Source organism: Bombyx mori, chromosome 9 (assembly GCF_030269925.1).
Source record: "Bombyx mori chromosome 9, ASM3026992v2".
Taxonomy (NCBI): domain Eukaryota; kingdom Metazoa; phylum Arthropoda; class Insecta; order Lepidoptera; family Bombycidae; genus Bombyx; species Bombyx mori.
This window is the reverse complement of record NC_085115.1, coordinates 9,940,597-9,957,063: the sequence shown is the minus strand read 5'-3', so window position 1 is coordinate 9,957,063 and position 16,467 is coordinate 9,940,597. Positions and strand designations below refer to the sequence as shown.

General features: G+C 36.3%; 1 protein-coding gene across 3 annotated transcripts in view; it reads left to right on the top strand.

Moving 5' to 3' along the window:
- LOC101746556 (cytochrome b5-related protein) overlaps nucleotides 1-892 on the top strand; it is a 36,781-nt gene extending 35,889 nt beyond the window's left edge. For all 3 annotated transcript variants that reach the window (XM_062670109.1, XM_038012847.2, XM_012688587.4), the window contains one exon: nucleotides 196-892. In XM_062670109.1, coding sequence (XP_062526093.1) covers nucleotides 196-523 — 328 coding nt within the window. In that variant the 3' untranslated portion in view covers nucleotides 524-892. The remainder of the gene's footprint in view (nucleotides 1-195) is intronic.
- Nucleotides 893-16,467: the final 15,575 nt, after the last annotated feature.

Here is a 16,467-nt window from a genome sequence, read left to right as displayed (position 1 = left end):
CGTGAATATTGATTAAGTACGTATTTCATTAGAAAAATTTTGTACCCACCTGCGGGATTCGAACACCGTTGCAACGCTAGATACGAATGCACCGGACGTCTTATCCTTTAGGCCACGACGACTTCAAATCGATTCAAATTGCATCGTATTCACACAATTTACAGCAGTAACATAATAATATCTTTCACATTTCAGATCAGAATCAATCGATTGGGGCATACACCAATTAGACACGATTGTTGAGAGAATCGATACTCCTCACGATCATTTCAAATCGCTAACCAGATTCGGGGATCACGCGTTGCACCATCTCTTCCCCACATTGGATCACGCGGAATTGAAGTACCTATATCCAATATTAATCCAGCACTGCGAGAAATTTGAAAGTAAACTTCGGGTCACGAACTTTTATAGTTCTTTGATAAGTCACTGTAAACAATTGATAAGAAAGAAACCGAATGATTTTCGGGGTTCTTACCTTAGGCTTAGCCGTGATATTAGTTTACGTAAATTAGGCTTCTAATTATTTCTTTGCAATTATAGTTTAATCTTGTGTTGTTGTTAAGTACTTAAATGGCGTTTTGGTGTAATTTTGTCTTTATATATTTCTTATTCGGGATATATTTGGTATTTTGAGTTTTGGTCTTAGAGTGTAATTACTTGTTCTTATCTCGTATATTTATTTCCAATACACATAACACAGGTGACATTAAGCGGAGTTAAATATAGCAGTGTTATTAAATTTCATTTTTATAATAATAGCTGACACGTAGTTTCCCTCACGTTAATGTAGAAAAAACACCATTGGGATTAGTACTTTTAGTTGATAGTATTACAAAACAAAATTTCATAGTTACATGGTTGAATAATTAAAATTTTTAAAAGTAACAAATAGACTCATTTTCACATTAAATATTCATTACATTTGTAACATCAGTACGTGACACAAATGTTCGAGTCAAAGGTCAGTTTACTATCAATGTTAATTTGAATATTGGTTTTGATAAAAACCTCGTTTACTATGTAATTAGTCTGATAGTATGTTTTAGAAATAGAATAGTGTAATTTATAATGAGACTGACAGAGTATTAAGTGTACTAGGAAAACTACAGCTACTGTCCTGGTTTTCTCTTAAATTGCTACGGCCTTAGACGTATTTTACCTCTTAAATTCCTCGGCCATGACACTCGATTGAAAAATACTTTAAATATAGTGAGAATAATTAGACCAAATGAAATTTCTAATGCGGCTACACATACCGTACTTCCAAAAAGTAATAGTAACTTTAGTATAGTACAAGTTATTGAAAGAAGTTAAAACGCCTTCTTTTCTGGGAAACCTCAAAATTACAACAAGTTACATACATATGCAAATAACCCCAGAGAAAAAGTACTGTATTTTTCGAAGTTTGCATGAGGTTTTTTTTGACTACTATTAAAAACCTTTTGATTATTAAAATAGTCAAATATTTACAAAAATATCAAATCATATGAGATTAACCAATCCTTTGTCAGAATGACTTGGAATTGAAGCGTCCGTGATCATGAGTAAGACGATCGCTGTACTTTAATTATAGTTATACATGACAGGTAAAAAAACATGTGTGGCACTCGATGACTGCCGCGATAAAGCTATTACATAGCATTTTTTATCAACTTCTGCAATTATAATTAGACATCATAATTTAATATTAACACAATAATAAAATAAGACCACTCTATATTTGAGTCGACTATTATCAAAGGCGGCAATCTGACTTTTGGACAATGATTGGTAAATCAGAAAAACGAATTATTGACTTTGTATTCCATCGGCAGTCACAAAACTCTTCGGAACGACATCTTAGATAAATAACAGGTTAACTATTAACCTTTATTTAATGCAGGTTTTGAACCGTATTCTTTGAAGGAGACGATTATATTCAAATCAATCTGTATTGACATATCAATAAAATTTTTTTGTCCAAATGCACAGATTGCCACCTTTGATAATAGACGACTCATTTATAAACATTAACAAAAGCAAAACATTAACGGTCTCCTTCACATTCATAAACGAGACCGCGCGAAAGAGATGGGCAGACTTTTCATGATGCGCATGCAGTGCGACACTACACAATCGCAACGTGTGAATATGTTGAACGCGAGCTACATCGTAGGCGGAGTGGGGGGTGTTGGGTTTTATTTTCGTTACGGAATTTCTTGATTCGGTCGCCGCGCTCAAAGCCCGCAATAAAAGCTATCCAATAACTTAAATATGCAATATTTAGCAGAATATCTACAAAAGTAATAAACGTATTGATTGTGTTTCGCTATGGAGAATTACCTGTAATGATTAATTTGAAAAAGAAAAAAAAATACTGTGTTAGTGACTATGTAATACGAACTAGACTCGTGTGGCCAATAAGGACAGTAAAACATTAATATGCATTTTTAAAAATAATAATATAGTTTAATGTAATTAAATTGTAATTATCCCAATAAGGCTTTATACGTGTGCTGTATAATATATTATTATATGGTTAAGTATAAAAAAAAAAATCTTTTTTTTCCTCCGACATTTTATTCATTTTATAAATTTATTAGACGGTTTTAGGACCACCTAAAACGATTACTACTGTTGAGCATCATCCGTTCGAAGCAGCTGTACCCTAAACTTATTTATCTAATTAACCCTCCCACTGAATTAGATTCCGAATTTACAAGCCAAACATACTCGGACGGCGGTCATTTTTCAAAATTACCGCGCAAACTTTACAAAACTCGGCTAAGCGCCGGTTCATTATGTGTGACGTCGTTTGGGTGGAGGATAAAACCGAAATTAACCGTAATTTCGACCGTAGATTGAAAGTAATTCACATCAGATGACATTCGATGTGTTTCTTATTTATGTAACTTAGGTAGTTTTCCAATTACAGAGCATAATGCGACTCAGTGGCGCACAATGCCGAATTATGCTGAAGCTTAATTGGAACGTGAGTTAGTTTTTAAATGCATCAGCAGAGTGCGCTAAGTTAGCACAGTTTTAATTAACATTGATTATTTCTAAGAAACTACGACGAAACGAAAGCCTTACAATTTTCTTCAACATTAAACAATATCACTGACGATAATATAAACAAAATTTCGATCAACGCCAACTTAAAGAAAAAACACTTGTAAATTTTCTGTCGCTGAGTCGGTATCGATAGCGAGTATCACGCGAGAGCATTACTTTTGAGAGTGCTCGATTGTGCGAAGCGTTGCTGTAGTTGGAACATTCAACGTTGAGCTTTATGCCGCATAATGCGCTCTTGTACTGTAATTGGAAAACAGGGTTAGTGTACAGGACGCAAAAAACGATTACAGTACAACGGCTGCCTCACCCTTTAAATCGAAACGTATTTACTACTGCTTCACTGTAGAAATTTGCAAGGTTGTAGTAGCTGGTAGGCAGCGGCTTGGCTCTGCCCCTGGCATTGCTGAAGTCCATGGGCGACGGTAACCACTCACCATCCGGTGGGCCGTATGCTCGTTTGCCTACAAGGGCAATAAAAAAAAACTACCCGTGTGGACTCATAAGACGAAAGATTTATTTTTTATTACTCGATTTTACTCCTTTACCGTGGAAGTCAATCGGGAATATTTGAGTAGAAATATTGGTACTTGCTTGCGTGATTCAAACACAGTTGCATTCTATGATACAAATGCACAGGGTGTCTCGTGCTTTAGACCTCAACGGCTTCAATATTAAAAGATTTAAAAATCGGTACTATCTTACGAAATTGCAACACGATGAACGGTTTTTTTACAGCTGCATACATTTTAAATTGTTTTGTGATGACAGGCAGATACCAAGCTGCTTATTGCTATGCTTTTGCATTACAATTTTCTTAGTCACCATGGAAGACTGAAAAAAAAATTGGTAGTGTTTAGGGAATGTTACGGTCATGTTTGGAAACCTCCAAATATATGATCATTTTGACCTCGATACAGTTATGCCACATTTGATTTACATTCCTTGGCTTCAAGTTATTCTTTTTTTCTTAAACTTTTTCCAGTTAATATTATCATTTTTGATTATTGTTTAACGTAGTCACAGAAAAAATATCAAAAAACAAATTTCAAGAATTAGTAGTTTTTTCTTTTCCGAATTGTGTGGATTTAATTTATATTTAAAAGTCAAAATCTATCAACAAAGGGGAACAAAAAGGGTATTTTCGCTTTCTGGAAAACAATCTTGGATCAGACGAAAATTAGTAATACAGATTAAGACGAGGGGTCCTTTGACCGATTAATTACGAACTGAAGTACACAAAATGAATTCAGTGCTTTAATAGAGGACTAAGACTGTGCATGTTGTCCTTTTTACTCTATCTGCATCAAATACAACACACATTCATTCAATCAATTCATTATCAATTTCAACACACCCACCATCTTTTGCTTTATCGACTACAGTAAAGCCTTTGACTGTGTTGTGTGGTCGGACCTATGGAAGGTACTTAGTGAACTGGGAGTACCTCTACACCTCGTTGCACTCATCCGCTCTCTGTACCTGGACAATCAAGGAATGGTAAAGGTCGAGAACTGCACATCAACGCTTTTTGGTTTCGGTAAAGGGGTAAGACAGGGATGTATCCTGTCCCCTATTCTCTTTAACGCCTATGGAGAGTACATAACCAGGCGGGCATGTGAAGGTTGGGAGGGTGGAGTCACAATAGGTGGCACTAAAATAACCAACCTCCGCTACGCAGATGACACCACACTCCTTGCTGCAAGTGAAATCGAGATGGTGAACCTCCTTGCTCGGATTGAGAACATCAGTTTGCTGTTGGGTCTAAAAGTCAATCACAGCAAAACCAAAGTGATGATTGTAGATCGAACCAACAGCCTTGAACTAACGGGAACGCTGAACCTTGACATCGTGAGCGACTTCGTCTACCTAGGGTCTAACATTAATAACACGGGATCATGCGAAAAAGAGATAAGGAGACGTATAGGGATGGCCAAAAATGCAATGTCCCAGCTGCATAAGATATGGAGAGACAGAGATATGGAGTAACATCACGCGAAAAACTAAAACCAAATTGGTGAGTTCGCTAGTTTTCTCCATATTCAGTTATGGCGCGGAGACCTGGACAATGAAGAAGGCCGACAGAGACCGAATAGACGCTTTTGAAATGTCGTGTTGGAGAAAAATGCTACAGATTCCATGGACCGCCTTTCGCACCAACGTGTCTATTCTGAGAGAGCTTCATATCAAAGCCAGACTGTCCAATATATGCCTTCGTAGGGTGCTGGAATTCTTCGGACATATTGCTCGTAAATAGGGTCACAATCTTGAACAGCTGATGGTGACAGGAAAGGTAGATGGCAAACGTCCCAGAGGACGCAGTCCCACGAGATGGTCGGACCAAGTACGATCTTCTCTGAGCATCAATTTCCATAATGCCCTTCATGAAGCAAAGGATCGCGGCAGATGGAGGGAAGTCGTATGGGAGAAACTGATGCAGCGGGGGAGTCTCGACCCTCAGTAATGAGGAAAACGACGCGAGGAGGCATCAAATACAAGTGCGAGTAGGACAGCAAATATCTCCCAAATGAGAACGTGATTACATTTTTTTTATTCGTCATAGATGATCGACTTGATCATGATTATTTTTACTGTAAATTAAAATTATATTTTCTATTAGTGGAACGCGGCACGTTTCGCTGCAGCTAACGTGTTGAACAAAATACACCCAGTTTAAATTTACCTAGTTTTTTTTTTATTAGTTTACAATTTATTGTCGGGTAGGTAATAAATTTATTTTAAACTAATTATCGGACTTTTTGGCGCGAACGCTAGGAGTGAAGTTGTGTGATTTGTTTTATTTTGTCTATTTAGTGTTTCTTCAGGTTTAAATGTTGTTTCGTCAGGTTTAAATGTGTAATAATGGTGGTTTATTAACTGTTTAATATCTGTGAAAGTGCACAAATGTCGGAAAATGAAACAAAGCCGCTGGACGCAACCTCTCGGGATCCTCCAAAAAGTCCACTGAAAAAATCTTAGTAAATGACCACCATTTTACTAAGATTATATTTCATCCCATATCATCTCATTTCATTTAATTTCATCCTAGTTGATTAATGTCTCAAATTAATCATTTTCATTTCATTTCACTCCATATTATCATTTTTCATAAAAATAAGAATATAAATTAAAATAAGACATGACTTAAAGGTCTTAGTTACCAGGTCATAAAATCACTTAAAAAAACTAATTATCTTTAGTTTAATTGCATAGATGGGTGGACGAGCTCACGGCCCACCTGGAGTTAAGTGGTACACTGGTACAGCGTAAATGCCACCACCCACCTTGAGATATGAGTTCTAAGGTATCAGTATAGTTACAACGGCTGCCCCGCCCTTCAAACCGAAACGAAATACTGCTTCACGGCAGAAATAGGCAGGGTTGGTGGTACCAACGCATGTGGAATCACAAGAGGTCCTGCCACCAGTAAACCTTACCTCATTAGATGCAGATTTTAAATTTAAGTACAGCCCAGAATCAAATGACAATGGGCGTTAAAAAAAACAAAGAAAGAAAAAAGATGATTATAATTGTCGAATGCCTTTTATTAATATTATTAAGTGTTATGATAAAAAATTATTTAATCAAATACATTCATTTTATTGTGGCATTTACCATCGTCAACGGTTTGATCATAATTACGCCTAGTAATTTAATATTAGCAAAAAATACAGTGTACTCGTTGCTAATGCATATGTATCAGTACAAGACTCTTATAAACTTTATATATCTCTTTATGTATCTCTTTATATATCTACTACTATCTTCATGTACGACATAGAAGATATTAAAATTCAAAATTAATTAAATCGCATCGTTATCACAAATAAAGCGTATTTTATTCTGATTCATTCATAGTAATTTGAATTTAAATAAAATTTCTTAAATACTAACAAAACGCTTTAGCAAGCTAAACTAAAAATAGGAGAGTTTTCTAGACACGTAAAGAATAGAAAAAAGTCATTTCAAGTCGTGTCAAAGATACATTTTGTCAGAATTAATAGAATGATGATCTGTATGTACTAATTGCCCCGCAGTAGTCGAGAATCGACTATAATTAATTGAAATTATAAGTTTAAACATTATTATGGTTCTATTGTCAAACACTATTATATTTCGATAATATAATCACAGTATTCGCCAAAACTGCACTATAGATCAATAATATTAAAGACAAACAATATTAATCTATTTTCAATTCGACCACATACTTTTATTGTAAAGTTTCCCAATTGACAGTAAACAAAGAGTATATTTTTATGTATGTGTTGTGTCAAATACATTATTTATACATTATGCATTATTTAAAAAAAATATTGGCTTTGTGCACTCCTTCTCTATATTCTCTATAAGTGTGAGGAATTTCATACTCCTCCGTCCGCGCAATTTTCGTAAAAAGGGGTAGGTACAAAGTTTTTGCTTCACGTATTAATATATAGATAACATTAACTAGGTGCCACGTTCGATTGGTCAAATTTCAGATAAAGTGTAACGGCATTTTCAAGGGGTTGTGGCCTAAAGTATGTACATAATATGTGGTCCGCTGTACTCATATCGAGCGATGCCACTAAGTCAATTTTCATGTCCTGCGGGATTGCACGTACCAATTTCCTAATGAAATACATACCTAACACATATTCAGGAATGACTTACACGTTGACGGAGTAACATCGTGGAGTGAAATTCAAACTCGCACAAAATTCAAGCAGCATTCAAACGAGGTCTATGAACTCCAGTAACCGCTTTACGCCAGGTGGACAGTCCGCTCGTTCACCTATCGACGCTATAAAAAATCTGGCAACACCGTATGTTCACACCGTATATTACCCATGGTGTTTTATTCATGATTTTGTTAATAGTGGAAAGTTGTCTATTTTTAGTTATACCTTTTTTCTCTACCTATGCTGATAGCGTGGAGAGGCTATTTCAGCTTCGCCCTAACGTGTAGGTGAGCTCCCGGTACTCAAACCGGAATGCTGTTAACACTGGCCCTAGACTTTGAGAGATTACTGGTGGCCCGGAGGCCTTTCTAGTTTTATCAGGGCAGCTGGGCGATCAAGGGCTCAGCCAGGAGGGGTGGGATTTGCTAACAGCTACTCGAGCGCCTCCAAAGGAGACTTAACAACTCTAGGGTGGCTGCTTCGCGAATGAATCTACAACCGGGTCGAAAACGAGACCCACTGAGAAGATCCGGCGAGAAACTCAGTGGGCAGGTCATACCTAAGTTTCATTAGGTATAATCAAAACCATACGCATTTATGTGACCGTTTATTTTCCAAATAAAAATTAATTGTTCAATGTGTCGTGATAAAGCCAAGTGAGATAATTCAAGTCGAAAGTGATTAAACAACCCGAAATAAAACTATTCTAATTAAACATCTCATTATACGGAGTTCACGTAACGACCGCTCATACATATTTACTCAATTATCACAGCACTTTAAAGTGAGGGTTAGTGAGGTGAAAGTCGATTACGCCGTAGATCATATTTGCGGACCCTACCTACAGCGCATTAATATTCATCAAGTAGCGAATGCGGGCCTTCTGATAACCACTGCGAACGCACTGAATATACATAAAGTAAAACTTCTTTGAAAAACGTTTTTTTTTAATGGCACTACGAAGAGTATCTAATGTATTCTGTCCTTCATATCATTCGGCTCGTATCTACCAGCTTTATAATGAATACCCCTCTATGATGTTCCCTGAGCGCTCTAACATCATCCTCCTCCGTGGTATTCCTCAACGCTAAGGGTCGTGACCAACCTTCTTCTTTTTTTATGTTTGAGAGATTACTGGTGGCCCGGAGGCCTTTCCAGTTTTACCAGGGCAAGTGGGCGAGCAAGCAAAAGGTGGCAACCCTACATAGAATGATCAGTTGATTCATCTACTTGTTAGATATCGTTTTTCAAGAATTTCTAAGGTTTTGGACAATTCACAGCTTACGTACTCGAGAACATCTTATAATATGTCACTTATCTGCATTTGAATATACCTTCGTATCCAATAAAATAAATGAACAATTGCAGGCTCACTGAGACCACTATTACACAAAATATATTTCATTAGATAATTAAAGAATGTCATTCTTTTAAATCTGTTTTTATTGTATTTTCTTTTTTGTGTACAGTAAGTATAAATAAAAGAATTTATACAAATCCCTTGTCTGTTTCTGCGAAGTCCAATAAGATTTGAATGTTGATAGCCGATATTCCAATTCAACTTAGATTTTGTATGATTAATTTCTATGGTGTGGTGATGGTTCTGTTCGGAGCCTTTGCAAGGAGTCAAATCTTGATCTTAAGAGTAACGAATCTGCTGCAGACGCCGCAGCGTGCAATCATGCACGCTCGACGCATGGTTCAGGTGAATTCTTCCTCCCCCAGCTTAGAACGCGGTTTGTTGAGGAACAAAGGGTTTTAGCTACGATAAAAAAAAAGTAAATGTTTCAATTATTTTTGTTCCTATCTATGCTGATAGCCTTGAGAGGCTATTTCAACTTCTCCTTGGCATGTAATTAAGCCCACGGAGCTCAAACCGAAGCGTTGCTAACACTGGCCCTAGCAAGAGCAGTGCTTCACAGAATCTATGGGTTAATTGATTCGTCGGACCCTTCGTCGCAAGCGACGGGTTTGTTTCTTTGAGATCGAATAACTGGTTGCCTATTATTATTTTTTCAAATTAATTTTATAAAAATCCGTTCAGGTTCAATGTAACTTTGAATAACTTAATTTGTCTTACTAATAATAGATTCTAAAAATAAGTATAGTACGGTCGGATTCATAGTTAAAGTCCACATATATGCATATTATGAATTTAGGCTTTCGTCGGGTCGCGGTCAGCCCATGAGAGGCTATTCCACGTTGACCCAATTACGTACGGGTTTGCTCCCGTACAATAATTTTTTTTTGGTAAACGTCAGAAAAATACCGTTAGTAAAAATTGATTACCCGCGCCGGAAACTCAACAAATAGGACCCGTGTTGTGTTTGCTAATGTTTTATCGTGTATTTTTTTTGTTTTTGATTTTGTTTAAAAATATATAACCTAAATATTATTTTAAAAATGTGTATAGTATTGGAACATTCATATTATAGCTAGGACATCTTTTTTTTTTATTGCCTTTGTAGGCAGACGGGCATACAGCCCACCTGATGGTGAGTGGTTACCGTCGCCCATGGACTTCAGCAATGCCAGGGGCAGAGCCAAGCCGCTGCCTACCGCTTAATACTCTCCACAAGCCTCGTATAAAGAAGGACATGTCATAGCGCTCGGGAAACACCGTGGAGGGGAGCTCATTCCATAGCCGGATGGTACGTGGCAAAAAAGATCTCTGGAAACGCACTGTGGATGACCGCAGTGGCTACAGGTAGTATGGATTACTGTCTAGTGTATTTCAGTAAATGATTACTGTCTAGTCGACAGTAACAGTTTCGCTGTAGTATCTAAAAAGAAGATTACAATTTTACAGCCGAGTATAAAGTGCCCGTGAAAGATTAGAGAGGCAGTTCCTAAAAAATGTTTCAGAATATTTTCTTCACTTTTAGTCCAGACACATTCCCTGGTGGAGATAGCATCGACTATCCTCGCCACTCCTTCAAAAATAAATGCAATAGATCAATCATATATAAGATTATATAAGAAATATATTGTAATCTTGAAAGCATAAAACAAAGTTTGTCGAACAAAATCACTTAGGAAGTTTCCGCCAATCATACCCATCGTGCGGGATATTCACCTCAACTTTGACTCCCGAAGGCTTGTATCCGGAAGAGTAATATTCACGCACAGTTGAGAACTCGTAAGTACTGCAACATCGCCGAATAAAGGACTAATATGGTAAGTTTCGAGGGCGCTCCACACGATTTAGTTTATTTTAAGTAAATGTTGTGCAAAGAAGTAGGTACAATAATGTGACCTACATTTGGATGAATATGTCATTTAAGATTGCGAGAACAGTACTTTGTTAAAGCGAAAAAGGAATCATCATTATTTTGTATTTATTAAACTTATACCGTTGTACAACAATAGGAGAAGTTTTTAAACTGAAAACTTCGCTCTGATGTATTTTTAAGACAAATAAATATCAATAGATAGTAAAAACAAAGTTTCTTTCTCTGTCCCTATATCTGTCCCTATATATGCTGAAATCTTTAAAACTACGTAACGGATTTTGATGCAATTTTTTTAATAGTTAGAGAGATTGAAGAGGAATGTTTATATGTATAATAACATCCATTAAATAGTGGAGAAATCAATAATAAATTACAGTTTCCGAAGCGAAGCGAGGGCGGGTCGCTAGTGTAGAATAATTGAAAACAAAAAAAAAATTAAGGCAAGATTTTTAAAAATAATTGTACTTGAAAGGCCTGTACGAATGCAATGAACTTCTCTCTATATGACAATGGCTTCACCGTATTAGTCGATTTTTTTGGCTTTTTATCGAATACTATGGAAGCCATTTGGATGATCGTGAAGGATTTTAAGTTTTAAACTGTACGTATCTCAGACCCACTGTTACTCTTGTGTTACTCTTCTCACGCGTTGTTGTATAAGCGATGATTAGAAGAATAAATTCGAGCTATTAAGAGAGATTTACAGTTCACACAGTTTTTAATGTCGACGTTATTAGAGTTGTCGGCATTTACAATTCTAAGCGAAATACGTAAACCAATTTAGACCGTTGTAAAGATATTCCAGGCTATTACGGGAGTAAAATACTGTAGACTGAAAATATTTTTACGATATTTTTTGATCGAGCTTACGGCTCACTAAGTGGTTACTGGAGTCCATGGAAATCACAACATGAATGCCGCCCACCCACCTTATGACATGATGTCGAAATTTCAATTTTATAGTCTAGTGAGTGTTGCCCTTAAATCACCCGGTCGTCGCTATCGTCGAACCCGTCACTTGCGACGAAGGGCTCGGCGAGTAAATTAACCCACAGACATAGATCCCTCTGAGTTTCTCGCCGGGTCTTTTCAGTGGGTCGCGTTTCCGATCCGATGGTAGATTCTGCGAAGCACGGCTCTTGTTAGGGTTCGTGTTAGCAACAACGTTAGGTTTGAGCCCCGCGAGCTCACCTACTAGTTCAGTGAATCTTGAATAGCCCCTGGAGGTTACTAGAATAGGTAGAAAAAAAAAGAGTTAAATCATAATTGATTCGAATCAGTAATAAGCATGACGGTGCTATCTATCCGTGCGAGCTTATAATACGCCCATATAAGTATGTTCCTCTATGTTAGACCGGTCGCCAAACCGTTGATCGGATCAGGTAACCGCGCTCACCAGACTCGCTATTACGACCGCCCTGAGAGAAGCCGAAAACCGAACGAAATGGAAGCTGATAGTACTGTTACGCGCTGGGGTTCGGGACAAATAAAAATTTCACCAAAGTACAACTTAAAACTATATTCAACACTTAGAACACTTAAACACTTCACAAACACTTTAAAACTCTCAATTCGCTTGTTCCGTTTCGCTTCAGGTGATCCGTTCGCTGTTTCGCTTCGAGTAGTTCCGGTTACTGACTGCCTGACTGCGTGCCATCCCTAAAACGCTTTTATAACCGATACCCCATCCCTAGAATCATCGAGAATACTCCACACCTCTCTAGTAACAGTTTCCGCTATCTGACAATAGATGGCGCTGTAATTCTCGAGAATTCTGGGTACTACTATATCCTTCGATATTCGTTCGACTATTCGGCGAAGGGCTTTCAGGGACACGACCTTCAGCAATGAAGTATGCGACTAAGAAGAAGAATATGTTAGCTGTGACAACTTTGTGTATTAAAACGTGCTTATATTTTATCATTATAGGCCTCATGAAAAAGGTTCAAAGTCATAAAACTGTATAAATAGCAATACTCCCTAGCTCGGATCAGGAATTAGAAGATTCGTAAAACAACGCAGGTAACTAACACTGTTCAAAGGCTACTTGAAGTGGCAGTGGACGATCATGTTTCATGTAGAATAAAGTGCCGTTTGGGGCAAAATATTTTAGGAATTAAGCACAGCTGCCACAATAAGAGGAGAGTGGTGTCCATTAATGCTGTGGAATCATTACCTTATAGCGCTCCTTTTTTATTGCTTAGATGGGTAGTCGAGCTCACAGTCCACCTGGTGTTAAGTGGTTGCTGGAGCCCATGGACATCTACAACGTAAATGCGCCACCCACCTTGAGATATAAGTTCTAAGGTCTCAAGTATAGTTACAACGGCTGCCCCACCCTTCAAACCGAAACGCATTACTGCTTCACGGCAGAAATAGGCAGGGTGGTGGTACCCACCCGCGCAATCCGCACAAGAGGTCCTACCACCAGTAATTACGCAAATTATAATTTTGCGGGTTTCATTTTTATTACACGATGTTATTAATTCCTTCACCATGGAAGTCAATCATATTATTATACATTTGTTGAGTACGTATTTCATTTCCACTGCATAAAAATAATAATACGAATTACACATATGTCCATTTGATGAAGTCGAATTTGTTCTTAAAAGCTTATTTCAAACGGATGTACAAAACAAACAAAATTACCGTTTTCCGAGTTTCTACCCGTTTCCACAGAAGAGGTTACCGCACCTCGTGAAAACGTTCGACAAAGCGAAATCAACGATACCTAAGTAAATCCGAAATAAATTCATTGTGCAATAACAACATTTACAAATTGGATTAGCTAATTACGCCGGTATATTTAGCGAGGTACCGGAGCAATCCGAGAGTTTGCGCGCCGTGGAATTATTTCATTCTGTGTTGTTATTAGGTAACCAATTGAATGGTAACTTTTAATTTGGTACAGCAATGTTTTGGGGAAATTTAAAGGTTCGATCCCTGTATAGATTTCGAATTTAAGTGAGGTATCAACGCGAGATTGTGCGAATTTGCTTCGTAAAGTTTTCGGTTTTGGTTATTGGGTTTAATTCATTTTTTTTGGTCTAAAATTATGAGCGTACGTCTAGAAAGTATTTGTACATTGAGATATAATGCAAATGATATTATTTCTTTCGTGTATATAGGAGTGTCTCTATACTATATATGTAATGAATGAATGAATGCGTATACAACAATTCATTCAAGTCGATCTAGCCGTTTAGTTGCAGTATAGATAAATAACCAAGATACCGACTGCAGTGCCATCTTCCGGGTTGATTGTTAAATCTAGGGCACTACCCAAACGCATGCAAAAAATTATTCAAATCGGTCCAGCCGTTTAGGAGTTCTGTGACTTACTACACACGTACAGTAGAATTATATAATAATATATAAAGATATAATATGGGTGTTTAAAGACAGAAATATAATTGCTACGTACCATTTTCTCCGCTATTGTCTATTTTTTATGTTTATTGGTTATCAGTAATTCTGGAAATTGCTTTTATTCACAATGTAAATAAAAAAATAAAGAGAAAAATTCATATTATATCTAATGTATTAAAATTTTTATATGTCAGTTTCATGGTCGAATTTTCATTATTGAGCGAACACTAGTTAATAAATGATTAACTCAGAATACTAAGAACAGTAGTTAATGAAATAGCTAATGCTATATATTATATATTTATGAGTACGGTTAAATCAGAAACAGAAGGAATGCGTTAGGAAGACATTAAGGTATAAGTTTAATTTACAATTCAGGTTGCTTAGATCCGAGCAATCCAGTGGTTTGAATATAATTTACTTTGATTTGTTTACGATAAAGGATTTGTTTTTGACCTTAAGGATGGGCAAGCTCCAGATCTCAACTAGAAAGGGAGGGATTGGTAATAACTGCCCCCGCGAATTAATTAATTTGGAAAATTGCTTCGCGAAGGTATTTTGAAAAAAAAAAGATGTGTGGTGTCGTGGGATACCGGATAGGAACGAAGTTCCTTATTATAAAATTTTTAACTTTAAGTTCTATTCGAGGTATAAAGAAAATAATTATTCAGGTATACAATTTTTATTATGATTTTTTATTGATAAAAATAAAATAAAAACTACTGTACAAAGTTATCAACTTTATTTTATTCACAATGATTTATAAAAATATATAATAATAATATACAAAGAAACAGCTATTGATATGAATAATAATAATAACCGTTATCACGTAGACAATACATTAGACACTGTATAGCCATCATACTAAGACTATACATAAATAATAAAATTACGTTACAGACGTTTTTTCCCGGTCAGGGTATCCCTCCGCATCGTCCCATAAGGAACTTCGTTCCAAAAAGCCAGTGTTTTTACTACTACATGATTTTTACAACGGTTCTTGATTCATTTGTTTACACATACACTGCAGGTCAAAAGTTTCAGACCACCTTGAAACTAAAACTTTAAAATGAAATAAAACTCCAATAAAATACTAAATGTTTAATTAACCAGTTTAATCATCTAATAAAACATTGACTGACAAACAATGTACATATTATACGCTTTACATTAATATAACCTAAAAATGTCACATCATTTTTATTACATTTTTATTTTAATGTTATGATTTTTTAAAGCGGGTTTCACCGTTTTTTTGGTTCCAATCTTCGATCAACAATACTAACACAATTTTTACAATTCTTGATCGAACATTCCAATTGAATGTTTCTTGTATCTTGAAAACTTGAAGGTCTCCTCAGGTCGACATCTCAGTTCGTGTTCTGTGTGCGGGATAAAATTTCATACTCGCATTTACACCTCTTAACCGAAGTCAATCAGCTTCCGTAGGTAGTTGCTTTCGATCTCAGTGAGTGATATATCGGAGTACCAAGATATTTTTCCTGAGAGTCTGCAACCTCATTACACTATAACAAGACATAAGCTGCTATCTCAGCTGGTATTGCCACCATATCAGCAGTACATTGAAGGAATTCTGTATTGAATAATGAAATTAGCGAACAATGTCTTTCCGCGTGTTTTAGAAACGTTTATACAATAGCGACTACATCTATAACAATCGTTACTTGATTTTGTGAGAAAATTTCGTAACATGCAGGAAATATTACGTGTCACTAGCAAAAAGTATTTCCTATACTATGGTATACAAATGTTTTGTTATTATATAATGTTTATTACTATTATTTTAGCGTATGAATGTTACGAACTTGACGAATTTTGACGGCTTTAATACCTTTTATATTGTGCAGTATTCCCCTCTTATACATCGTATTTCTCTCTCCTAATGGTTTGCTGGAAGAAAACTCATGAAGTTAAGCTCGCCTTTGTACATAATGTATTAATAAATAAAATATTATAATATTTAATATATATAATATATATATAATATATATAATAGTTAATAAAATATTATGTACAAAGGCGAGCTTAACTTCATGAGTTTTCTTCCAGCAAACCATTAGGAGAGAGAAATACGATGTATAAGAGGGGAATACTGCACAATATAAAAGGTATTAAAGCCGTCA